Source organism: Dermacentor albipictus, chromosome 7 (genome assembly GCF_038994185.2).
Source record: "Dermacentor albipictus isolate Rhodes 1998 colony chromosome 7, USDA_Dalb.pri_finalv2, whole genome shotgun sequence".
In the NCBI taxonomy this organism is placed as follows: Eukaryota; Metazoa; Arthropoda; class Arachnida; order Ixodida; family Ixodidae; genus Dermacentor; species Dermacentor albipictus.
Genome location: NC_091827.1, coordinates 114113430 through 114140300, shown reverse-complemented (window position 1 = coordinate 114140300; position 26871 = coordinate 114113430). Strand labels below are relative to the sequence as shown.

At 43.2% G+C, this 26871-nt stretch overlaps 1 protein-coding gene across 4 annotated transcripts in view; it reads left to right on the top strand.

Annotated features, from left to right (window-relative positions):
* PolQ (DNA polymerase theta) overlaps positions 1 to 26871 on the top strand; it is a 241147-nt gene that overhangs the window by 88615 nt on the left and 125661 nt on the right. For all 4 annotated transcript variants that reach the window (XM_070522614.1, XM_070522613.1, XM_065438973.1 and 1 more), the window contains 5 exons: positions 1375 to 1594; positions 4382 to 4534; positions 13821 to 14033; positions 19813 to 19940; positions 22456 to 22606. In XM_070522614.1, the coding sequence (XP_070378715.1) occupies positions 1375 to 1594; positions 4382 to 4534; positions 13821 to 14033; positions 19813 to 19940; positions 22456 to 22606 (865 nt within the window). The remainder of the gene's footprint in view (positions 1 to 1374; positions 1595 to 4381; positions 4535 to 13820; positions 14034 to 19812; positions 19941 to 22455; positions 22607 to 26871) is intronic.

Genomic DNA, 26871 nt, shown 5'->3' with positions numbered 1-26871 from the left:
TGGTCACAATGTCTTTTTCAAGGTTCTCACTCATAGTGGTCTGAACCTGCTGGAAAAACATGACCGGCTAAATGGTGTCTTACCACTGGCAGCACTTTCTTGCTTGTTCCTCTTTGTCTTTAAAGGGCAACTCCGGTATCTTTTTAGCCATATTAGGATATTGTCATTTTCAAATGGCATGGACAGTCCTGTCACCGGTAGGCTGGTTCAATTAGCTTAGAAATTTATCAATAATTTTAAATAACCAATAAACGAGATACCGAAACTGAAACGGGTGGCTGCTTCATATGATGTCATGATGAGTCAATGACGTTGGATCCTACACTACCATAATGTAAACACGCAGTACACGTGGAACTAATGCCAAGGAAGCTAAGCTGATGTCTCCTAACGAAACAGGGAGCTTTTACAGAGTTTCCAAACTATACAGCGGCGATTTAGGCAACGATTTCAGGGACAGTGGGGTGTAGTCTCTGACGTCACAAACACAGAGGGGCCAGCAGAAGGTCATGTGTTGGGAATGCAGCCAATTTTTAAAATTCATTTTCAGGAAAACTAAATGACTTGCGGCCATATAGTTTGGCACAGATAATCAGAGTGCAAAAGAGAACGTATATTCAAAATACTGTTAAGCTCAGCGTACATCGAAAGGTAGCTAGAGTTGCCCTTTAATGACAATTGGCCGTAAACTGTATGTATTCTGTAACTGCATTGTATGTAATATATATATATATATATATATATATATATATATATATATATATATATATATATATATATATATATATATATTGTATGTAAACTGTAACTGTATTCTGGAATAAATGTGCTTGATAGGTCATAGAGGGGTTGCGAAAGATAAAGTGCCCAGGCAGATCGAATGAGAATGTCTATGGTGATTTGAAGCCATGCCTTCAGATATCTTTTGCACGTGGTAACTGGTAGCTGTAGGTAAGCTAACAAGATGCTTAACCTTACCAAAATCATGAATGCAAACACCTGTCATGAAAATATGTCTTAGCTATATATTTGATGAACAAAGGAAAATGGGCTTGGGCCTTTCCTGTGTCTTTATTCTAGTGTAAGAAAGTTTGTTCAAAGGAGTTTCCATTGATCATTCTGGTGACTCAAAGAAAGGCCAAAGAAATAACAGAACACAGTGGGAAAGTAAGTAAACGATGGGTGCAGATACAGAAACATAGCCACACAGAAAGGTTTAAACGAACTCATATTTCACCGCCACATCACAGTGAAGTTGCCATGAAAAGTAGCACTGATAAGCTTCACTGTCCGTCAGAAGGTTCGGAAGAAGGAAACACAGATGACTACTGAGGCAGAACAGCAGTGCCACTGTGACCAATTAAACTTTTGCAGCTGGGCCAGCATTTGTGCGAAGCTCCCGACCTGCGACCTGTCCGGCGTCTGCCAGCCAGTTCATCAGATGACCCAGAGGGCCTCCTCGCGTTGTGCCTGGAGACTTGGGCCGAAGGGCACGCACTGCTGGTCTTCTGCCCGACGCGGCGCTGGTGCGAAGCACTGGCAGCCTCGCTGGCACGCACGGTGCAGCAGCTCGTCGCTGGCACTTGCAACCCAGGCAAGTCAACGTCTCTTGCCCATTTTGAAGAGGCACTTAAAGCAAAACAAGCGAGGAGTTGGTAAAAAAAGATTGTTCAATTTGAAAGGCTACAAACTCATGCAGTTTAAGTTAAATTTTATTCTAATTTTGGCAGATGCAAGAGGCCTACATGAATGTTCTTAGCTGGGCTAATTGGTTTAAGTTCAACTTGGCAAACGGTGCAGATGATGTGACGGGAGATAAAAACAATGATAAGAACAAGCAATACGAAGAACGTGCGTCTGTCTTGTTCGCATCTCTTGCACCGTTGTCTGTGCTGTCTTCCATGTTGAACTAGAGGCATGTTTTGTCATCTGCACTGACGAGACAAATATCAGTTTTACATCATGAAAATTCAGGAAGATTGCTTACCTAATGCAATTAGATTGAAAAAAAAAAAGAAATGAAATGCTGGTGTACCACATTTCTGTCGTGTTGCTATGCTGAGTCTAGAAAGCTTACGAGTAATTTTTGAGGTCGATCAGTTATGAGAGTGTAACTTATGGATGCCTTGCCTACCTTGTGGACAACTCCATCTGGCTGTGGAGAGAGCTTCTGCTCATGTATAACTGCAAAAGTAGTTTGCCCAAGTTTGGTGCTGCTTTCTGTTCCTCTGAGCTTATGTCGCTTGTTTAGTCTTATAAAGGCAGCCACAGAGAAATTGTTGAAAGTGGTGAGCATTATTTGCTTTGTCAGTTTCAACAATCCTTCGGTTATGAAGTTTCTCATGAGCTTCTGATGGGATCTGAGCAGATCGGCCAAGCCGGGACAGATGGTCACCATCCAGCTTTTCAAAAATGTAAGAAGTAGCAATGTAAAGCTGCGTTTGTGTCGAAACCAAGATGAGTTACTTAAACAGTAAAATAAAATATTGATACTGCATGTGTCATAAACTACCGTGTCTCTAAGATTACATGCTGTAGACAAGCTGTTCAGCATGACATCCCGAGCATGTGGCAGTGCTGCCACCACATTCACTTCAGACAACAAAATAAGTTTAGACAAGTTTTGATGATTGAAATTTTCTCTGAAGGGAATATTAATGTGTGTGGCTTAGTTTTCACAACTTCCTTGGCAAAGGTTCAAACTGGTGAGCAGCATAGTAGAATAGCATTGTCACCGCACTCGTATACCCTCATTGCTCATACTGTGCCCCTTTGTTTGCAAATGTGCGTTCTGTCTACCATAAATAAAATGGTTTTCTACTTCCCTAGAAAAGAAAAGAGCAGAACTGAAAAATAGTTTAGCAAGATTGATAACAGTTAGTTGATCGGCATTCATCCTGTGTTCTTTTGCTAGCACAATGAAAAAGACTGCACGTGCTAGACATTCCTGTAGTTCCACAGTTTCTCGTATGTTTAATTGTGCTAAAAGAAGTGCATAAGGAATAGCTACAACATCAAAGCTGCGCATGTGTTCTGTTTTTGTAGTCTGCCTTTGTAGATAGACAAAAATTGTGGCCAAACCCATCTCGCAATGACTGTGGATGGTAATGCATTGAATCAATATAGGCTTGCAATGTATCGACACTGTAGAAATAAGTTACGTATGAGGCATGTGCTGCAGTGGGACTCTTCTTCCGTGCTTCCCTAAAAACATTTGGCTCCCTCTAGCGCTGCCTCCGCGAAGCCTGTGCGTGGCCTCCAAAATGCATGGCGTAGCAGTGCATGTGAGCACTGAGAAATGTGTCATGTGGCAACCGGGCTCCTGTCTGAACATGCTGCACCATCTAGTGGCACTGCCGAGAAGTTCGTGCTTGGCCTTCGAGACAAGAAGCCCAGTGCACGAGCGACTGCAAATGCTGAGAATTGTTGCCTTGCTTGCCGCGCACTCAGTGGCAGATACTCGGTGACCCAAGTTGGTGACAGGTTCATTGAAGAGGAGCACATGCGCAATGCATTCTTGTCGCAGCTCACTAAAGCGTTGGCGTGAAAGGCGTTTATTGAAGAGTGGCACATACCCAGTGCATTCATGGCCTGCTAAGCCTGCTAAGCATCGGGCTGCTGTCCTTGAGGTACCCTTGTGACGTGGGTTTGATTACACGTAGCAGTGGAGAAATTTAAGGGATGTTTTTCGTCGTTGTAGATCGGCACATTTTCAGTGGTACATACCTAGTTACCCAAGTTGATGTCAAAAATGTTCAGTGAAGAGTGGCACACATCTACTGGCACCTACCCAGTGATCTAAGTTGGCATCAAAGAGGTTCATTAAAGATGAGCACAGGTTGAGTGCCCCATACCCAGTGCTCCGATTAGGCTTCAAAGTGTTTCTTCGAACAGCGGTTCCTACCCAGTCCTGCGCCTACAGTGACCCATGTCGGCATGAAAGAACTTTGTTGAAGAGAGGCATGCATGTACACATTGGCACGTACTCCGTGACCCAAGTTGATCCTGTGGTTGGTTTCAAATAAGCATGGCAGCTTAATGTGCTAAACATTTGACCTTACATACAACATACATACATACAAACATACGAAGTTACATACACAGACATGCACACATGCATGCACACGTGTACACACACACACACACACACACACAATGTGTGTGTGTTTGTTTGTGTGTGTGTGTGCGTGATGCTGCAACACATGATCTGCTGTAGTTAAAAATTCCCCCTCCACACACATGCGCATGCACGCACACACACACAGCTCCAGGAAAGTGTGCGAAGTACCTGGAGAATGCTAATGCATTAAAGGTAATGTCCGCCACCATAGCATGGAGTGGGCTGGGGATGTAGAGTGGTGTTTTCTTGTTTGCATTGAAGGTGACCCACGGCAGGAACTGGCTGAAAAGCTGCGATCCCAAACATGCGCGGCAACGGGTCAACGTCTGCTAGAGCAACTGCGGTCCACACCAGGAGCGATGGATCCCGCTCTGGCCTCTTGCCTCTCTGTGCAAGTGGCATTCCACCATGCGGGTGAGTTTCCATCTCTGCACTTTAAGGGTAAGGTATCACTATTGCCATCTTCCGTGTAGTTCAGGTTCTCTCACCAGGCGATGCCACTCAGTCATGTGAAGGAAAAGGGGGAAAAAAAATCTGCTCTGTGCCGTCGCAGCACGCTCTGATCTGTCCCTGTTGCGATGCTGCGACACGTGATGTGTTGTAGTTGAAAATTCCCCCTCCCCCCTTTTCAGGAAGAGTTGTGCCTGGCACCATTGTTTTGTTGCAGCTGATGGTGGCCATAGGCATGGTAGTGGTTCGTCATCGTCACTTTTGATGTGGCGGTCATGTGAGTGTGGGCCGCTGCTTCGAAAACCGTCTCGATAGATGGCCTGCAGACTGCAGTGCTCACTACCTCGACGGAATGCAGCACTCGTAATAATAAAGACAGACTAAGACTGAAATAGACGGAACCTTGAGTGACGTTGATCGTCAACTAGTCTGCCTTTTGTTTTTCCTTTTTTTAGCATCCAGCAAAGTACGGGCCCGCTAAAAAAAGGTTCTAGGCTTGAAATGGTAAATGTAGCTTTATGCGTATGAACACGCATATAGAAAGGGAAGGAAATTAGTATTTAGCGCAGTAACTGACTAGCGGAGGAGGGGTGGCGATAAAAAAGAAAGCGTAAGGTTAGTAGAGAGTATAGAGTAAAAACGAAATATTTACGACAGAGCGCCTAAACAAAAGGAAAAAAGACAGTTTGTGGAGTGACTTCGAGAAAAATTGTCATCAGCACTGTCAGGTCGCGTGGAACAGTGAGGTGGCGAGGCCCGACTGCCTGAAGAAGTGCTTTTGTAAGCTACTCTGGACCACGTGCATGTGCATAGAAATTAGAGTTGTGTGCACCATTGAAACCAGTTTTGTTTCCACTGCATGGGCCATGTGACCTGATGCCTTATTCCCAGCGTTCAGAAGTCCCCCAGCAAGCTCCTTTCCATTACTTCGGCCCTTTTGGGTGCCTTGCAGTGCGTCAGAAAGGGTGCTTTTTATATACATGCGTGGCAAAAAAGCTTCACGTGTAGCCAACTAAAGCGCCATTAGCCTTGTGCATCTCAAAACAGATCTCGTTTATGTAAGAGGTGCCAATTTTTTTTTTCAATGCTGTTTGTAAATTGCATAAACATGAATGTGGATTTGGGTGGTGAACAAATTTTCCCAGGCCACCGGCCATGTCCTGATGCATAGTGCCGGCTCCTCCTATCCCCGAAGCTAAGCACCATTGAGCTGAGCTAGTACATGAGAGGGTAACCACTTCCTGGAATGCCGGCTGATGTTAGCTCCACGTGCCATGGATTAGTTCAAATGTTCATCTTGTGCAACACAGTTAAGGTAATGGTGGTGAAGGATGTCTCCTTCCCTCACACTAATAATTCCTCATGAACAAAAGTCCATCAAAAGCTGAAAGAAGGTGAGCAGACACTATCCACACATAGGTTGAGGTAGGCGGACATAGCCGGACTCTATGCCTATGGCCTGCTTCCCTTCTTGTGTGCGCAGTACATTGCCTTCTCTCCCTTTCAAAAGATGCTGTGTTTCCTATTGTCTCATGAGCTGGCTGAATGGTTTTTTTGGCACTCATCGCCATGTCGAAGCATGCGGACAAAGCCCTTGGAATGCTTGTCATCAATATTTGCAGTGCTCGGGGGACCAGAATACCGATGTCGTAAATAGCTGAGATTTTTGGTCTGTATGACCCACGGATGCAGTGCAGGTGGCAGCACTCCCGGATATGGAGTCCTGTGAGACCAGGATTGTCTCATGCCTGTTTACCTCATGCAACAATAGAGCAGAATTATTTCCAGTTCCTTCATCCATGTGCGTGTGTGCTTATAGCTCACTTAGTGTAGGATGGGCGGTGAGAGAAACCAAAGAAGAATACTAGTATTTATATAGTCTAGCACAGATAAACATGCAACAATTGCATTTGCGTTCTTTCACACAGCCTCCATATCAATGCCCTGTGATGCACCTGCTTGTGTACCACTTAGCACAAACATGTGTCCTGCAGTTATGATATTACACAGAAATCACCCGTGTTTCATGTGCACCCACCGTCTAAGAAACTTACTTGTCAGATTCACGAATAATTCGGCAAGCGAACATGTGAAGGAAGGAATGAAGGCCAAAGAATACTGCTTGCGGGTCACTGTATTCTCTGCAACTAAAAACAGGAATAAAAGAAAGCATTATAACTGAACTGACAAATGTCACTCAATGACATAACGAATGTGCATATGTGCGCACAAAAAAATGTTTATTATATGGGTTTGTTTCAGCATTTGCTGATGTCCACTTATTTGGTTGTTTACCTAAATATATTGCCGTAATAGAACTCTATCGCGGGACAGCAGCTCTAAATCCGAAGGTTGCTGGTGTACTGTGGAGATGTTTTCCACAAATGATATTCTAGTAGAGGTGTGCGAAATCTGAATAGCGTATATAATAATGGCCTCGAATCGAATAATCATTATTCAATTTGATTCATCGTTAGCAGTCTTTGATTGGTGCCAACAGTTACTATTCGCGCACCCCTACAAAATAGATAGCATAGTACACGTGGTTAGGCTGTTTTATCGGGACAAAAATAACTCCCACGGCGCATGTGCCGGGCTGTCACGGGTGCACCCGCTAGAGAGGAGGAGGAGTATATTTTAATGAAGAGAAAGGAGGAGAGGTCGGCCTGGAGAGCGTGTCTCCAGCCCGCGCACATGCATTGGAGGTCGTGTCATTGGAGTTTCAGAGCGGCGGTGCAGCGAAATGGTAAAACAAGCGGTAGCACAGAACGTTCACTTTAGGAAATGTACACACGCTCACCACTGCTAGCACTAATTGTGCAAGCATTATGATCACAATGACCATTGCAACCACTCGCGCGTAGCCAGTGAACCAAGTTTTCTTAGATTTGTTAACATCTGGCTCTAGTTTCAAGATTTTATGCAAATCCCACAACTAATTGAACTATTCGCTTCGAAATTTTTCAATGCTGATTAATATTCGCGTCGACTTTACTTTGAACCAAAAAAATTACATTTGCACGAGCCTAGTTTTTTTGCATTTTGGCTCCATCAATGGCTCCTGTGGGCTGAGCTGAAACATAAAAACCCTTTTAAATTTTTTTTGGTTGGTGTCCTGGCACCTCCCATTTTGCTAGGTGTAGTGGTGAAGCCAGCCAGCTCCACGAGAGGACATTGTGGCAGATAGAGTGTACATCCTTTTGAGACCATTTGGAACATAAGACTCAAGTACAGTTAAACATTCATATAATGAACTTCAATACTATGATGAAATTCTAGATATAATGACGCATTTAACTTTTTTATAACTTTTTGTCCTTAGAACACCATGTATTTTTAACCTCAATACAGTAGACCCACTAATTCGACCCTGATGGGACCGACGAAATTGATCGAATTATCTTGTAGGTTGAATTAAACAAGGTGCAGAAAAAACACGAAAACACACCTCTGCTTCATTTGGCAGCATTTTCCCTATTCCAATTCGCCCCAAATAAAACGTGCACCCACTTTTGTCCTGTAAAAAGCAGAAAAGTAACATACAAAGGACATGAAAGCGCCTAAAAAAAGAGGAAACCTAACACGCACCTGATTTTTAGCGAGAAAAATGGGCAAGGGACTAATACGTGTTGTACAAAGGGCGGTCCATTTCTTTGTAGTCTGCTTTGTTGCATGGGTTTTAAGGTCAGCTTTGCCCCAAAACATCCATGTTTTGACGTTCATGACGTTGGTAAAGCATACCAACGTCATGAAGGCGGTTTTTGGTATCATGTCCTGTTGCACTGTGCAGGCAATCTTGGGCACAATTTTCCTAAAAACAACAAATGAACGAAAAAAATCTGCCTCCATAGCTTCTTGTGAAAGTGGATGTACAGCAGAGCTGTTTCCGACGTTACACACCACTACCACAAGTGATGTACGTCGTGCCCGCACGTACATGTTCAGAAGTGCAGCATGCGTCCTCATTCTTCTAGGCCCTCTACCAAGCACAACTGCATTATTGAACTAAATGAATGTTTAAAAGCAAGATGCGTAGGAAAAATGCGTAAAATATGACTTAGGCACAAGCTGCAGACATGATTACTTTGGATTGTTATTTGAATAGGTGGCGAAGCTGTTAGCACAGCATACCCCCTCATTCTTCTAGGCCCTCTACCTAGCACAAATACGTTATTGAACTAATTGAATTTCTCAAAATTATGTATGACTTAAGCACAACCTGCAGACATGACAGTACCGGATGGTAATTTGAATATATGAATGTTACGCATAAACCCAAACGCGAAGCCTTCCAGCTGCTGTTTGTTTGTGTGAGCAAAACTGTGCACGCAAACATGAAAAAATTTGTCGGACCGCAACATTCATATAGGAATGGATTACCAGCGAAGCTGTTTAGGCTGCCTACATGAGCTGCATACATTATGAAGTCATAAATTTTTTTTCAGACGGCACCACACTACGCAGACACAAGCACCGCCGCAGTCACCGCACCTCCCACGCACATGCCGCAATCGCTGCTGCAGCCGCGCCGGCATCTGAGAAGTGCATGACATTATAACCACAGAACCGCAGGCCACGTACAGAGGCACCGTCACCACGCTCTTTCCCCTTTCCCCTACCCGACTCTGCTCCTGTCCACACGCCTTGACACCGATACAAGTGGAAGCAACCCAGGGTGCCCCCCCTGAGAACACATGCAGGGGATGCGTACAGGAACTAGAGGCAAACAGCTTCGCTGTAAAATCCTGACCATCTAGAGGCCTACAGCATCACTGTAAAAAGGCATGTGTTAGAATTGGGTAACTACCGTAATCAGGCGTTGTGATCTACGATTATTGCTTGAAAATAGGCATTTTCGACAGATGACACCACATTCCCTGTCCCCTAACATCCGCCAAGGCAGACGCTACTACTAAAGAAGTTGCTATCGGGGTCCTGCTATTGGTCGGATGCGTCCATGCGGACTGATCTAGTTCGAATTATCCTTTGAAGACCACTTTTAGGAGGCAAATAATGAGTTTAGACTCGTAGAAATGCATGGACGCTGGCCAGGACCTTTGGCCAGGATCGAATTAACCGAAAAATTGGCAGCTGTTAACCACAGTCGAATTAATGGAATTCTACTGTATAATGAAGTGTCTTTATGCACAATTTAAGTATAATAAAATTTCACTGCCACCGTGAAAGATTATCGAGGGAATAAATGGGAACTGCCACGGATGCAGATGGTAAAGCGGTAGAGTTATTGAGGCTGCTTGCGAATGCATTTCTCAAGATAGCCCGCATTGCAACAGAGAGCAGCCACTGAAGCATAGCGGCAAGACTCGCCATCACGTTCTGTATAAAGTCCAAATGCATTAAAGGGCAACTCTGGCAATTTTGTGACCATTTCAAGGTAATTTAAATTATAGGTTCGTGACACCCCCCTGTCATGCGTCTGATACCAGAATTGTTCCACAAATTCAAAAAATAATTTTAAATCAGCGAAAAAAGCACAAAACAAAACCGAAACTTGATTGAGCAATCTCACAAAACCTCTACATGTGGCGTGAGAGGTAACCCAGCAGGGAAGGCGCGCAAGTCGTGCTGATCTTGCCCGTGGGGCGAACTAAACCGGCGAAGAGCAGACGTTCAGCTGATTCTTGATCGTACCGGACGTTCGAGTGACAATGTCAGCTGCACCAGCTCTTCGGATTTGTCAGACAATGGCAGCTAGAATTCTGATGAATTTCATAGGCATGAATTGCTGTTCGCATACGACCAACCACCACGAGAGTCAAAGCCATGTGCAACATGTTGCTCTGCTTGCTATTTTAGATGTTTTACCCCTTCGTACACTCACTCTAAGATGTAGAGCACAACTTTCCACATTTGTACGCCACAAGGACGCCACTGAGAGTCCAAAACACCGACCGGTGGACTTGTATTGGCAGGTACGGCAACCGCTCTTCATTCGCTTTAGATATAATGCTAGCCGCTCATTGGTGACATCAGTTAATGTCAGAACATATTAAAACACACAGATTTTGTGCATGTCAGCACCATTACATCACTCTGAGTTGAACTGATATGAGCGACCACAAACCTTTGAAAACAGCGAGTGGGAGACTGTAGTACGAGAGCATTGTTATGCTGCCTGCTTACCATTCCTTGTATTCTTTTCATGCATGCAATTAATGGGTTCCGTAAAGCGAACATAGATTAGGACTTTGCATTTATGACTGTTCATTTAGAGAATGCATAGTTTTCATGCGGAAACGCTGATGCCATTATTGACACCGTTGGCACCTGAACGAGGCAGTTTATGATGCCATATCGAAGGGGCCTCCGCTTGCAACAGTACACCATGGAAGCTAAATAATGAGGCAGTATAACAAAAATTTGTAGGACACTTATGCTTCACCTTTAAGAGGAAGCTTTAGCTCGGGCCCAACTCCGCCGCCGCCTATTCAAATACATGTAAAACGCAAAAAAATTTTTCTGGGATAACCCCTGCACCAATTTTAATGAAATTTGTTGCATTTGAGAGATAAAGTTCAATTCTAGTGACCGTTGGAAGTGGAATTTCTATTTAGGGCTTGAATTTTGTTAAAAGGATATTCAAATATTCGACCGTTTGAAGAAAAATAGAAGCATGAAGTTTACAAATTCATAGCTCTGCATCAAGAACGGATATCACGGTTCTGTAAACGGCATCCATTAGATCATTCAATGTGGACAAATTCTGTATGTCAATATATATCTTAAGTGAATTTGTTACGTTGGTTGCAAGGATTCTGCAAAAGCTGTGTTTCCATATTACTAAATTTTTTTATGTTCATGTGTTACATATCAATTTTGTCTGCTTTAGATGCATTATTAGATGCCATTCCCCAAATTGTATTATCATTTTTCGTTGTTGAGTTAGAGTTGTAAACTTGATAGTTTCGTTTTTTGAAAATTTTCTATTTTTGCCAATGTTTAACAAAAATTTGATGACCTAACTAAAAAATTAAAAAGCAGCAGTCACTAGATTTTAAGTTTTTCTTTTAAATGCAACAAACCTCGTCAAATTTGGTGCAGTGGTTGCCGAGAAAAACGAATTCTCCTTTTACGTGTATTTAGATAGGAGCACCCGAGCTAAAGCTTCCTCTTAAGTGTGAACCTGATAGCATTCAAAGATCCCTGACGGCTTCTCACGCTTCCCGGCAACTGCAGCTTATGTGCTTGTAATGTTTACCAGGAAACGCTGGCCATGAATGCTACGCACGAAGGCCGGCTTTCTGGTAGAAACACGGCCTCTTGCTTGTTTCGCACTTCCAATTTTTCAGTCTGAGAAGATTTAACATAAAAGGCATGCACTGTCGATGTTTTGTTTCATGGCATTTGTTTGTGGGCTGCCATTCTCAAAGTTTTGAGGAATAACTTTGTAAGGAACGTAAGACAAGGTATGAGCAACTATAGTAATACTATAAGAACAACTTCAGTGCCGTATATAATATGCGTGGTTTGGGATGCTTTTCTCAGCCACGGGTGCTGACGCCTACACCAACACCGGATGTTCTGTGATACGGGGCCCTTAACGCTATCGCTGTAGTAAGTAAAAATACACCCATGTATGTAGTCACGTTTAATTTAGGGAAGTGCTGAGTGCGAATAGCAGCCTTCAAGAACAGCAATGTACTGATGTTGACAGCACGCCATGTTATCACCTGCAGCTTTTTGTGTGTGCACTGTACAAAATTAAGAATGGTTTATTTCATAATCGCATGGTCAAAACTGAACTATGGAAGCAGTTTTTTTTCATCCTAATGGCTTAATTACCTTCAGGTCAGTCGCTCAGGTTCACCAATGCAGTAGACGCGCGAACTAGGCGGCTGTGAAAGCCTTGACCTCGCATGAAGCGATTGACAGTCAGGTGAAACTGTGTGTGCAGATGGTGAGGGCTGCAGTTCGTGCAGCCTACAATGCAACACACTTGCCTGCCATTACTTTGCACGTTCACACAGCACATAACTTTTCGCGACAGCAGCTTCTCACGCCAGACACCGGCTTACTATCACTAGCTTACTCTTTGGCCCTGTCCGGTGCCATTCATTCCCACCGTGCTCTGCGTTATCGCCTTTTACATCATAGCACAATGTGGCCAGTAGCTGAGGAGCAGTCAAGGCAGGTGATACGAGGGAATTAACGAAATTCACTTTTAAAAAATTTGTGCAGCTCAAGCCTGATGTTTTCAGGAAATGACAGAAGCATGTAGAAGAATGTACTCAGCAAATTTCATTCAGATCCCTTGACCTCGAGAAATTGCCGGAGTTCCGAAGATTTTTCGATGTCCACTGATCTGAATGAAATTTTGAATATACGTTCTCTTTTGCACTCTGATTATCTGTCCAAACAATATGACTGCAAGTCGTTTAGTTTTCCTGCAAATGAATTTTAAAGATTGGTTGCGTGTTCTCGACTCGTGACTTTTTAATGGCCACCCTGTGTTTCTGACGTCAGAAAATACACCGCCACTGTCGCTGAAATCTTCACTGAAATTGCCGCTGTCTAGTTAGAAGATCTGTAACAGTTCCCTGTGTCGTCAGAAGACATCATCAGCTTCGCTTCTTTGGTGTTACCGCCATGTGTACTGCATATTTACATTATGGTTGTGTGGAATACGACGTCATGGACTCATTGTTACGTCACATGGAGCAGCTACCCATTTCGATTTTGGTATCTCGTTTATTGGTTATTTAAAATTATTGATGAATTTTTAAGCAAATTGAACCACCCTACTGGTAATAGGACTGCCAATGCCAGTTGAAAATGACAGTATCCTAATATGTTTAAAAAAACATAGCTAATATGGTTAAAAATAGCTTGAATGGGAAAGCTTCCCTTCTTCCGGTTCGAGCTAAGGGAAAATGGGGGGGGTATCTGGTGGTAATGTGATCAAGTGTGGGTCTCATTCAGCCCAGCCATGGCTGCGAATGGCTGTCAGCACAGCTGACATCAAATTTTGGTCACCGATGTCAATATTATTATAGGAGTTTAGGTTGCACGTATCCGTATAATATTGACTCTGTCAGTGACTGTAATTTTTCACATATTGAAAGTTCTACTGAACTTGACAAGAGTTTAAATCTATGTGTCGCTGTTCATTGCTTTGTACTTAAAAACTGTGCTGGCTGCAGTACCCATTGTGGCGACGTTGGCTCACTAGAGCACAGTTGCTGACATTTGCTCTCTCACACTTCGCCCCTTTCCTTTTGGCTCACCAAAGGTCTGACAATGGAAGAGCGTGACCTGCTGGAGTCAGCCTTTCGGGAAGGTGCCATTCGCGCCCTGGTAGCCACTACAACTCTTTCGTCTGGGGTGAATCTTCCAGCACGGCGGGTCATCATCCGGTCGGCCAACTTCCAGGGGCGCCCCATTGACTCCCTCTCCTACCACCAAATGGTGGGGCGCGCGGGGCGCATGGGCCTCGACACACAGGGTGCGCTCATTGAAGGCTCATGAGTCTGTGCCTGTGTAGGCAGTAGGCATTCCTGAACATATGTTCACATTTGTTGGTGCCTGCCATGCTAGCAGAGGGGATATAGTGTTTTACTGTGCATGATAGGGTGGATTCAATTTCTGCCATGCTCCAATCAGAGTTGAAATACAAAGGCAATTGTGTGTGAAGCTTTAGGTGCTCACCGACAAGCCGCAGGTGGGTGTAATCAATCAGTAGACCTCCTGTGCAGCTTTGGTCATGGCTGCTGTGTTATTTTGTGTTGTTAAACACCGTTAATGAATCAAACTTGTTGCCACTTGTTGGCACTTTACATGCAAATGAAGAGACCTCTTGTTCAGAAACTGTGTGGCAAGCACTGTCAACTCTCCGGACTTTGTCCCGTGTTGTCAGCCCACTACATACATAGAGGTGGTTGCCATGACTCTGGCTATAGTGCCTCCTACACCGTGCGCTACTGCAATACTGCCTTTACGCTACGCCCTTCTTGTCTGCAATACTATTTGCCCTATCGTCCTCAAAGACCAGCTTGTTTTTACTGTGTAATTCGTGGGCATATTGCACAAGTTTGCTGCTGGCGCCAGCAAGATGGACATCGTGGACATAATGCTTTAGAATGCACAATCCTGCTAGAACCGACCGTGTTGGCTAATAAATAATAATAAATAATAGAAAATAATGTAAATTTTTTCGAATCCGAATCAAATACGAATGCAGTCTACACTCGTTACAACTGACCCGTGTACAACAGACTTTCGGATATAACGGACCATATTTCAACCTTAGTTTGTTTCAGCTATTTTATTAAGGCGACGAAGTTCACTTTTAACAGACCGCACTACAACGGACTGTCAGCTACAGTGGATGAAATTAGTGGTAATTCTTTTCAAAATTGGGCGTATAAAACATACTTTTGCCGTGTCGCCATAGACTGACAAATGACTTGCGAGGGTCAGCCAACGATTGCGGCTCAATATCGCGCACGTGAGAGTAGGAAGGCAAGGTGGAAATGCGCCGTCTTCTTTTGTGCACGAGGCACTGGAGGAAGCAAGAGAGAGGGTGGTTCTACTTTGGTGGCTGCTGCTTATGGCGTGGCTGCGCGGCCACCGTATCATGAAAGCGATCTGCGATGTGGACAAAGTGCACCCAGGGCTGTTAGCTTTGTGTGCACTGTGCTTTCGACGTTTAGTTCACATTGAAGCGAGAGACAGCACGAAGGTCAATTCATTCGCTGCTGCTGCCGCACTTCCTCACTGCAGTTTTGATGGCCACTTTTCGTGGTCATTGAGCTAGATAAAACTACTATCCTTACTTCGCATAGCTGTCTACTAATTTGCTATCGCAATCGATGCTTTACCTTTCAAGCAAAACTGCTATTGTTTTTTTTAATGTTCGTCATTTACCCTTTGCAATAACATTGTCAGACACTGCGACCAAAGTTTCAGAAGTGAGGAGTTTTGGAATTACAGACTTCGGATAGAACAGACATTTTTTGTCGTATTATCAGGGTTTGTCGTAACGAGAGTCGACTGTAGTCGTAAGTACAAATAAGTACAGCAGCAATATTGCTTGTACTGATTAGTGCATAAAGAACACCTAGTAACTATTTGGGACAAAGAATCAGTTTTATGCACATCACCACTAATTGTCCTTAAAAATATGCACAAAAAGCCTTTTAACAATTTTAGAGCCTGGTTGCAAACAAGGTTCTCAAATATGAATGGCTGCTGTATGATCAGCTTTCCAAGAATTTGAAATAAATTGTTGGCGAAAAATGATCAGAAATTGTGGAAAAAGAAAAAAAAAGCTGGTCAAAGACTTACTTGCCATAGGCAGATGTAAAAGGGCCTGTTGCAATGTAAACAACACTGGTTGTAGCGTAAAATATTAAACTGCTATAAAACTAGAATGCCAGAAACATTAAATGACGGACAACAAGCAAAAATACAGGTTGTGATGTGGGCTTCCACCGTGAAACTGAAAGCAAAGCTTGCATTACTCATTTCGTTTTTGCATTGGTTTGAAAACCTTTGTTGTTGTTTCTCCTTTGATAATTTGTGATACATTGTTTAGTAAAAGAATAACAGTTATGAGACTTCAACAGTGGGTTGTTGTGTAAACGTTCGTTAGTTTCAGTTATGCAATATACCGCATATATATACATAGTTCCTTTTCGAATATGAATATGAATGGTTAGTGTGTACTATTAGGGTAGGATTGAAAACTTCCAATATTCATCCATTTTTTAATTAAACATAATAGATAAGTTCCTCTGTGCTATCTTTTGCTTTGTCTGTATAGACTGTTTCATCGGGCGAGAAGGATAGGGCGTGCGGACAGCCTTTCCTCCTCTCTGGCTTGGGAGATCCTGCGCGGTGCTGCTTGAAAGTGTTGCTGTCGCGTGCTGCGGAACGATTTCGAGATGTTTTAGATCTGACTTTCTGAAATTTACGCCATGTTCGTTAATATAAGGTTGTCAGGGAAGCCTTTCGATGCATCGGTAGCTACAGTAGGTGGAAATATCTCTTGGGGGCAAAAAAATGTGACGCGCTTTATCAGCCACAGTGTACGCACATTATCAGTCGCGGTGTGTGTATGTGTTGTGAACTATTTTGCTTATATCGGTTTTAATTCAACAAAGAAAACCAGTGTCTCTGTATTAACAGCATGAAATTTAAATCTCCTCACTATCTGATCGCTTGGCGTACAGAGTAAAACATAAATCATAAGAGCGCATGCTCGTGCACGGCCAACCTAAGGCAACCACGATGCATCTAAGCGGCAGGCACTATCAAATCTTTGTGATGCACTGGCATCGTTCTCGCACATTTCAAGTCTAGTATGCTTGAAATTACCATATGTCTATGCTAGCCTTGCTGCATGAGGCCCATGGCGCTGCTCAACACAGCGATCACTGCGGTTGGTGAGTCAGCTCGATACATATATAAGCTGTGTGCTTCGGCATTGCTTTTTTGGCCTGTATACAGCCATAATATATGAGAGGGTTCGCATAAAAAGAATGCGATGGCTATTTTTGAGCGCCAAATTTTCGTAATACGTGTGAGTGCGTCGTAGAGAACTGAACAAACACAACCGAAAAAAAAATTCAGTTATCATCCTCTTTCTCTAAAAAGCAAGAGAGAACAGGCTAACGCCGCACAACGTTTATAAATATATAACCGCTGATGCCGTATGCTTGGACCATGCGCCATATAGAACAAAGATATCTGTAATCCAGCACCTACTACTGCTTAGGATGCTTGCACAGTTCGTAAACGGTGGCTTTGCTGTACAAGCTTAATTCAGGCTTTAAGGTATGCTGCTATTACTAGCCAAAACTATTTTATTCACGGGTGGAGGCTTCATCCATCCAACCAAGTAGTCACGCAATGTAACCTGCAGCGAACAGTTTGAATGCTTGTCAAAGTATAACAGCACAGCTCCTATCGTAGCAGAACGGTACCCACGCTGTTACGATCGTCGCGTATGTTTCATGGCTCCTGAACCATAGCTTAGAAATAGAGGATAATACTGCAATAGGTCACATTAGTGATTGGAACATTCGGAAATACACAATTGATCTCCGAGGCTGATTGTAGGCTCACATATGTGCGCACACATCGCGCTGCGTGTTCCGTCCACTTCAACGCCAGCAGAAATTCCGGCCATGATGCCTTAAACCACTTCAGCACGTCTCACAGAACCGTTCACCACGTAGAAGACGCACGTCATGCTAAACAAACCGCATGACCGTGAAAACAAATGCCAGAACCTACCGCTGAGCGTATACCTGCCATGCCAAAGACCGCTTTCACCCAAGCCAGTATGGCGCTACTCATAGGCGGCACCACTGCATTCACAATATGGCGGCGCCTACGAAAAAACGGTCTATATTTCAGATGTAACAAAAAATCCAGTAAAAAAATCCTCCTGATTGGATTTTTTGTTACATCTGAAATATACCGACAAAGCAAGAGAAAGCACAGGAGAACTTATCTGTTATGTTTAATCCAAGAATGGATGAACATTCAAAGTATTCAATCCTACCTTAATAGTACACACTAACCATTCATATTCATATTCGAAAAGGAACTATATATATGCGGTATATTGAATAACTGAAACTAAGACTGGAAGCTTACCGTTATCATTGAAAAGGAAGGTATACAATCAGTTCATACCGGTGATGACATGTGGGGCAGAGACTGACGAAGAAACTTGAGAACAAGTTAAGGACTGCGCAAAGAGCGATGGAACGAAGAATGCTAGGCATAACTTTAAGAGACAAAAAGAGAGCGATACATTCTAATTGACATGAAGGGAAAAAAATGGCGCTGGGCAGGTCATATAATGCATAGAGTAGATAACCGTTGGACCATTAGAGTGACAGAATGGGTACCTAGAGAAGGGAAGCATAGTAGAGGACGATAGAAACTAGGTGGTGCAACAAAATTAGGAAATTTGCAGGTGCTAGTTGGAATCGGCTGGCGCAGGACAGGGGTAATTGGAGATTGTGGGGAGAGGCCTTCATCCTGCTGTGGACATAAAATAGGCTGATGATGATGAGCAAAAAGCAAGCCGCTTGGTTCATGCTAAAGTTCAAGCATGTGCATTGTGGTTATCATGCGCTTATTTGCAGAGTACATTGTAGTTTTGTATTCAGAGGCTGTCATCAGTTTGAAATAAGCTTTACTCTAGGTAATTCTCACTTTTCTTGGAGTTTGAAATAATGAAATTCCACTGTATTTTCATCGACACTACAAAGCAGAATCTGAACAGGGAGACCTTTGGCCTAAGTGTTTGTGTCTTGCTTTCGTAGCACACCGGAAGAGAAGTTTGATGAATCGAAATCAGATTGATCAAGTGGAAAAGCATGCTTCCAAACTTGTTTTAAGCAGACATGACTGTTTTTCACTTCAAATGTTGGCTAGAATTTGCATATTGCTGGCTACTTAGTAATATTCCTTGTAGTGGCGTGTACATGTAGACTACTTACCTTGGTCGCATTTGAGCTTCAATTTTCTATAGCTAGTTTACTTTTTTGTTGGTCTTACCAGACATCTATATTGTCTGTGCACTGGAGCACAAATCCCTGGCGGGTGATCTGGTGGCTCACGCTGCTGCCCGAAGTCACGTTCTCTGGATTATCCCGCCGGGCTGCCGCTGAATCAGTCACCCGGGTGAAGGAGTACAGGACAAACACATGAAAATTCTCAGCCATTATGAGAACACAAGAAGACTGCACTCACTTCGTCACTGCAGGCTAACAAGAGACGATGCAGTCATACTCGGAAGACTTCAAACAGGCACATTCCTGCACAGAACACACCTACACGGCTTGCGTATGCAGCTGCATTATACCACATGGTATTTGAGTGTTGGTTCAGTCTGAGACTAAACAACCTTACAGCGCTGACCGAAGAGCTGTGGGAGGATTAGCTGACGTGTGTGGACCTTGAGGACCAGCAACGCCTGGTGGACAAGACCAGGCTGGCAATGCAGATCCACAGCTTCTCAGGCTAGGGAGGCCACCCACCTCGGCCGAAGAGCAGTGAGCTCAAATTATTGAATAAAGCTTATTCTCTATGTCTTTGTCCACACTGTAGCATTCCTTGCTACAGTGTGGGATGAGGATACACTGTCACCAAGAGCGTGCCTGAATTTCAGTGTGGTTGTGTAAGCGTGTTAGGTTCGTGCATTGTTTGCATTCCTGGCGATGTGCATCGCTCAAGGAGAATGACTCTGGTGCATTTTCTGACAGGCGAGAGCATCCTGATGTGCCGTGACGTGGATCGACCTCTGGCACGGCGACTGAGTAGTGCAGAAGCGCAGCCCATCACTTCCTGCCTCTCGGGCAGCAGCACCAGCTTGCGCAGGGCATTGCTGGAGGTTGGTGCTGCTTTGACTTGCCCGTTCTCTTATGCTTGCTTGCTCATTCATTCATTCATGTACACACGCACATGCAGATGTACAAGCAGGAGTGGTACATGTATAGTGTGCAGCAAAGTTAACGCTAAAGGGTTCCTAACCACCCTTGTCAATAGCATACGTTGCTATGAACATCTCAGCCAAGTTTCACAGTCGTGTTTAGTGCATGGAGCTCACAAGTGGAGCACGAAGTAACTTTAATCTCAAACGCTCTTTTTAACAGAAGCCTGCTCCTCACTCTTTTTTTATGCTTTATTTCGTAATACCGCAGATTCCCATATGTGGCTGCTGTGGGCCATAGCTGACATCGATCAAGATGGGTGTTTGGATCAGTGTACTTTTCCTACTGTTACTGTGTATGTTTAGTGACAAAGTTTCATAAAGAGGCTAATAAAGATACTTTCGGAACAAGCCTACTATTATCTGCTCATACTTGGCCACGGCTGCCTGCGTAAGAACTGAACTTTGGCCACACTGCTTATGTGTGTGATAGCAGTTGTGTTTCACTAATTTCAATTAGTTTTTAACACTAAACTAGCCTCAAGCCGTGCAAGCCTTAAGGTCAGACCACTTGCACACTTGCCAGCGCGCTGGGACTTCTGGCCGTTCCTGGCTAGATGCCTTGGTAGACTTCACTTGGTATTGAGCTATTGAAAGTGCTTCAATGGGCACAAGCTGGATTTGGATGCTATCAGTCCGTCACGTTGGCGCAGGACAAAGCCGGTCCGCAACACGTAGAATGGCCAGACAAGAGCATCTGAGCACGAGCACGCACTCGAACCCTGTCATGCACAAAGCAAATGCCGTGCATATGCACTGCAGCTGCATGTAGTGACGGCCTGCTACGTAGCTTAGATACTGCGACTGCTGTGGGGTGCCGCAATGAGTCCGCTGACTGAGCGCAGTGCGGCTCGCTGAGAACAACCTAATTTGGCGTGTCGTAGGTGCCAAAATCGTAAACAGTGGCGTCTATGTGTACATCCAAAACCCAATTTGTACTGCGTGCCACGGTGACGTTCAGCAAGCGGAGCGTTGTGGGCGCAAACCACTCTGCCTTAGCCTTTATTTATTTATTTATTTTATTTATTTATTTATTTATTTATTTATCACAGTACCCACAGCGCCAGTTTGGCATTACAGTGGGGGGGGAGAAGTACATATATCATTGAGAAACAGCAGTTGATATAGAATACATGAAAAAAAAAAGATACAGATCAGGGCAAATCGCCGTCACAACAAAAAGAAGAAACAAAGAAGCAGAGCATAACCGTACATGTGCAAAGTGAAACAAAGCGGTTCTGTTGACGCAAGCACTAAGTACAGAAAAAAAAATGCAAGTCATACAGCTGAGGCAAAGGCATCATTTGAAGATAGCGATACAACATCGCTGGGCAACCTGTTCCACTCACTGACCGGCTTAGGAAAAAATGACATCTTAAAAAGCTCCGTTCTGCATCTATACTCTTTAATCTTAAGTGGGTGATCGCGCCTGCCAGAAGTGTACTCCGGTGGCCTTATGTAGCTATCACGATTGATGCCGGTTTTAGAATGATATATATTGTGCAAAAATTTTAATCTGAATGTTTTTCTATGATTTTGAAGTGTATTCCAGCCTAATGTTTCCTTTGTTTGGGATGCGCTAAAATACCGAGTATAATTTTGTACCACGAAACGGGCTGCTAAGCTTTGTACTCTTTCTAGTTTCTTTATGTCTGTCGCAGTCCACGGGTCCCAGATAGTACAAGCATATTCCAGTATTGGTCTTATGTTAGTCTTGTAAAGCAGGTTCCTTGTTTCTAAGGGAAAGCACTTCGCATTTCTACGTAGCATAGCAAGAACTCTATACGCCTTAGCAATTATATAGTTAACATGACGGTGCCAGCATAGTTGAGGTGCCAGCATAGCCTTTGCAGTGCAAGGCATCGAAGGAGGAGTGGAAGTGCCGTGAATGGGATGTTTGATTACCAATAACTCTGTTTATACTGTACGGATTGAAGTACTTTCTGCAGCAAGGTATTTCTGAAATATTTAAGTTTAGCTTCAAATGTATTTCTCGACTTTAATTACAGGTGGTTCAGCACCCCTGCAAAGATATGACCGTGAGGACATGCATGTCATGCATGCCCTCATTTATATCCCGTTAAAGAAACACTACGATGGCATTGTCACCATGAGTGACTTGTGGCCCAAGCTAGTAGACAACCTGGGTCACTAGATCGGAGTAAGAGGCTAGATAACTAGATAGACTCAGAGTGACTGGAGTAAGCAAAGAATCCTTTGCATTTAAAAAATTTTCATGCTGTAGCTATTCATTCTTACTCTGGATGATCTTTAATTATTGTTCACGTGCAATCTGAAAGTGCCTTTTTATCATGCTGAGATGGACTGCCTGCTTCATTTAGCCGAGTGCTTCTTAATGTCATTATAACCGTTATTGCAGTTTTGTTCGTGTTTTTTTTTCCTTCAAACTCATCAGGTGGTGGCCAGTGGTGTGGCAAACAAGCCAGAGGAACTCCGCCTCTACACTCAGTGCACTCTGCACCACCAACTTTGCACTCATGATGGAGCAAAAGATCTCGATGGGGCACTCCAGTTTTTGGTCGACCACCAGCTTGTCCACCTCCAGGGTGAGTGACCCATTGTCACTTGTTCAATCGAGTGATTGATGGACCTCAGAGCAAGGTCAGGTGTGAGGGGCAGTGAAGTGGATGACTCAATTAATTTTGTTCGCCTGGGGCTCTTAGCCAAGGCACAGTACATTCTGCTCCAGAGACCTTGCCAATTCGATGTCACTTTGTAAGGAATTGTAGGTAATAAGTAGAATTTTTGTGTTCTTGTGATTTTAATTGCTGGTGTACCTTTGCCCAGATACTAACTCTTGAACTTGCGAAATGGACTCCGTTACCCTTGGCATGACGTGGTGTCATGAAGAAGAAGATGTCTTGATACAATTGCTTAATACTAATGTCTGTCCGTGCCAGATTTCAATGCAGATGCTTGAGTGGTCTACTGGCGCAGGCGTCGTTATAGTAGTTCATGTATGCCTGATCCTGCATGTCCCCTGGTTTCCTCATAAACACTGCACTGAGGCAGATGTTGCGCTTAGTTTTGCCAGCCAGCTTACACTTTAAAACAATTGTGCCTTTCATGGATGTTGTGAACCGGCTGCTTGCTGGTTGAGAAGTTATGTTCAAGTCTCCGTCAATTTATTTTCGTTGAGAGCATACTGCGAATCCCAGCAAAGATTATTGCAGGTAGGGCATACACCGCAATACAATGCAATCAGTCAGTGAAGTGGTTCCATAAGCATTCGGAAAGTGAACACTTGTAAACAGGTAAAAAGCAATGCCTGTGGTAGCTAGAACATAACACACACTAGAAGTCAACAATTTATGCATCAGAACAAAATAGGTTACAAATATAAAGTTACACAGCTACATATATTAATTTGTTTCCTAATAAAAAAAAAAAGCATGACCTCAAACAAAGGAACTAACGGTCGGTATAGGCATAGTTATTAAATTAGTGAAAAAAAGGGAAAGTTAGTTGCCACAGGCATTTAATAAAATTTTTTTTTTCTAATGTGCCCTCAGGACCAAAGGTATTACAGAGAGGAGTGGGTAAATGCGAATTCAGCTTTAACAAAATAAGGCAGAAAGAGGTAATGGTTAAGGTCAACTGAAGCCTAGAGCCTGGAATGAAAGACCCAAGACAGGTTCTAGTGTGGCACTGCAATGTACAAACTTTATGGCAAGATGAACAATGTGAGATCAACCATATGTTGAGGGTGAAGGAATGTTTTTATGCAGGTAGGGATTCTGGAAGTATGATTTGTGAAATGGAGCAAAACGAAAGCACTTATTGGCTTATGATTGTGGAGGCTAAGTAATTTTCAAGTTGTGCTGGGAAGGTGTCCAGTGGTCTACTGGAAGTCATACTGGAATGTAGGCTGTTTCATTATGTTATTGCTGGTGAAAAAAAAATGGCTAATGTCTCTATATTAATATTATACTAGGTTTAATGCTTAGCAGACAACATTGCGGAAGCTGTGCAACTAAGTGCAGTCATAGAGACCTCACTCCACGCCTTTTGCAGGGCAGTTGTTTTTTGATCTGCAATATTTTCTACTGAACATCTACTACTGGAAACTGATCCTGGCAGCTAGCCTAGCACTGCTCTTTCAGGAACTACCAGTCATTATTTGCGATATCATGGGCCTTAGTGAGGTTAGAATGGTGAGGCTTGTACATTGCTGAATAACGGACATGTCCTCTACTATAGAGGACTTCATAAGAAGCAGTGCTGACTAGAATTCCTAATCCATAAGGACTTAGCGGGCAACATAGATGAAGTCTACAGCATTAATGAGAGGATAGCAGTAGTCACAATAAAACTTAGTAAGAGGTATAGATTAGAGGTGGTACAAGCCTACGCTCCAAGTTCCAGTCATGATGATGATGATAAGTAGATATGTTTTATGAAGACATTGAATTAGCAATGCGAAAAGTGCTAACTCGGTATACTGTAGTCGTGGGTGACCTGTATGCAAAAGTGGGGAATAAGCAGGCTAGTGAACAAGCTATTGGCAACTATAGCGTTGCTTATACAAACACTAGAGGAGAGATGTCAGTAGAATTCGTGGAAAAGAATTAACTCAGAATAATGAATATGTTCTTCAAGAAGCGTAGCAACAGAAAGTGGACCTGGAAGAGCCCTAATGGAGAAACAAGAAATGAAATAGATTTCATACTTTCTGCCGATCCCAGCATAGTGCAGGATGTAAAAGTGTTAGGTAGGGTAAAGTGCAGTGATCATAGGTTAGTGAAGGCTAGGATTCACCTCAATTTGAAGAGAGAAAGAGTAAAATTGGTCAAGAATAAGCAGGCCAACCCAGATGCAGTAAGGGTAAAAGCAGACCAATTCAAGATGGTACTTGCAAACAAATATGCAGCCTTAGAACAGAGAGATGAAGCTGACATAGAGGTAATGAATGAAACCATAACTAGGCTGGCTTCATAAGCAGCAATTGAAATGGGAGCAACACACCAAGGCAACCAGTAAGTTAGCTCTCCCAAGCAACAAAGGACCTAATAAAGAAACGACAAAGGATGAAAGTGTCCAACTCAAGAGATCAGATAGAATTTGCGGAACTGTCAAAACTGATCAACAAAGTCAAAAATAAAGTATATTCAAAATTATAATGTAAGAAAAACTGAGGAAGCCGTAAAACATAGACGCAGCCTGAAATCAGTGAGAAGGAAACTTGGCATAGGACAAACCAAGATGTATGCACTGAAAGATAAGCAGCGATCTCGAAGGTATAAAAAATGCAGCGCAAGAATTCTATACTGACCTGTAAGGTACCAAGAAGACTCAGGAGCACTCTATTCGAAACAATAATGAACAATATACAGAAAGTCCTCCTATAACTAGAGATGAGGTCAGAAAGGCCTTGCAAGGCATGAAACGGGGAAAAGCGGCAGAAGAGGATGGAATAACAGTCGATTTAATCAAAGATGGAGGACACATAATGTTAGGAAAACTGGCGGCTCTCTATAAGAAGTGTCTATTGAATGCAAGGGTCCCAGAAAACTGGAAGAATGCAAACATTATACTAATCCACGAAAAGGGAGATGTTAAAAAATTGAAAAATTATAGGCCTATTAGCTAACTTCCAGTATTATATAAAATATACACCAAAATAATCTCCAATAGAAACAAGGCGACACTGGACTTTAGTCAACCAAGGGAACAGGCTGGCTTCAGGAAAGGTTACTCTACAATGCATCACATCCATGTCATTAACCAGGTTATCGAGAAATCTGCAGAGTACAATCAGCTTGTGTATATGGCTTTCACAGATTACAAAAAGGCATTTGATTCAGTAGAGATACCAGTAGTCATAGAGGCATTACGTAATCAAGGAGTAGAGACCGCTTACTTAACTTTCTTGGAAAATATCTACAGAGATTCCACAGCGGCCTTAATTCTACACAAGAAAAATAGAAAGATACTTATAAAGAAAGGGGTCAGACAGGGTGACACAATCTCTGCATGCTTCACTGCGTGCTTGGAAGAAGTATTGGTACTATTAAACAAAGAAGGCTTAGTAGTTAGGATCAACGGCGAATATCTCGGCAACGTTCGATTTGCAGATGGCATTTTCCTGTTCAGCAACACTGGGGATGAGTTACAACAAATGATTGAGGACCTTAACAGAGAGAGTGTAAAAGTTGGGTTGAAGATTAATATGCAGCAGAACAAAGATAATGATCAATAGTCGGGCAAGGAAACAAGAGTTCAGGATCGCCAGTCAGCCTCTGAAGTCCGTGAAGGAGTACGTAGACCTAGACGCTGTTCATGAGAAGGAAATTTACAGAAGAATAAAAATGGGTTGGAGTGAATACGGCAGACATTGTCAGATATTGACTGGAAGCTTACCATTATTCTTAAAAAGAAAGGTGTACAATCAGTGCATGCTACCAATGCTAACATATGGGGCAAAAACTTGTGGGCAAAAACGAAAGCTCGAAAACAAGTTACGGACCGCGCAAAGAGTGATGGAACGAAGAATGCTAGGCGTAATGTTAAGAGACAGAAAGAGCAGTTTGGATGAGAGAGCAAACAGATATAGCCGAAATTCTAATTGACATTAAGAGAAATAAAAGGAGCTTGGCAGGACATGTAACGCGTAGCTTAGATAACTGGTGGATTACTACGGTTACAGAGTGGGTGCCAAGAGAAGGGAAGCGCAGTCGAGGATGGCAGAAGAAACTGCAGCAGAACTGATAGTTGGGCGATTTGGTACGAATTCATAGTAAAATATTTTTTTGCGCACAATTGACAAGGACACAGTGAAGGGGGACACACGAGCGCTCGTGCGTCCCCCTTC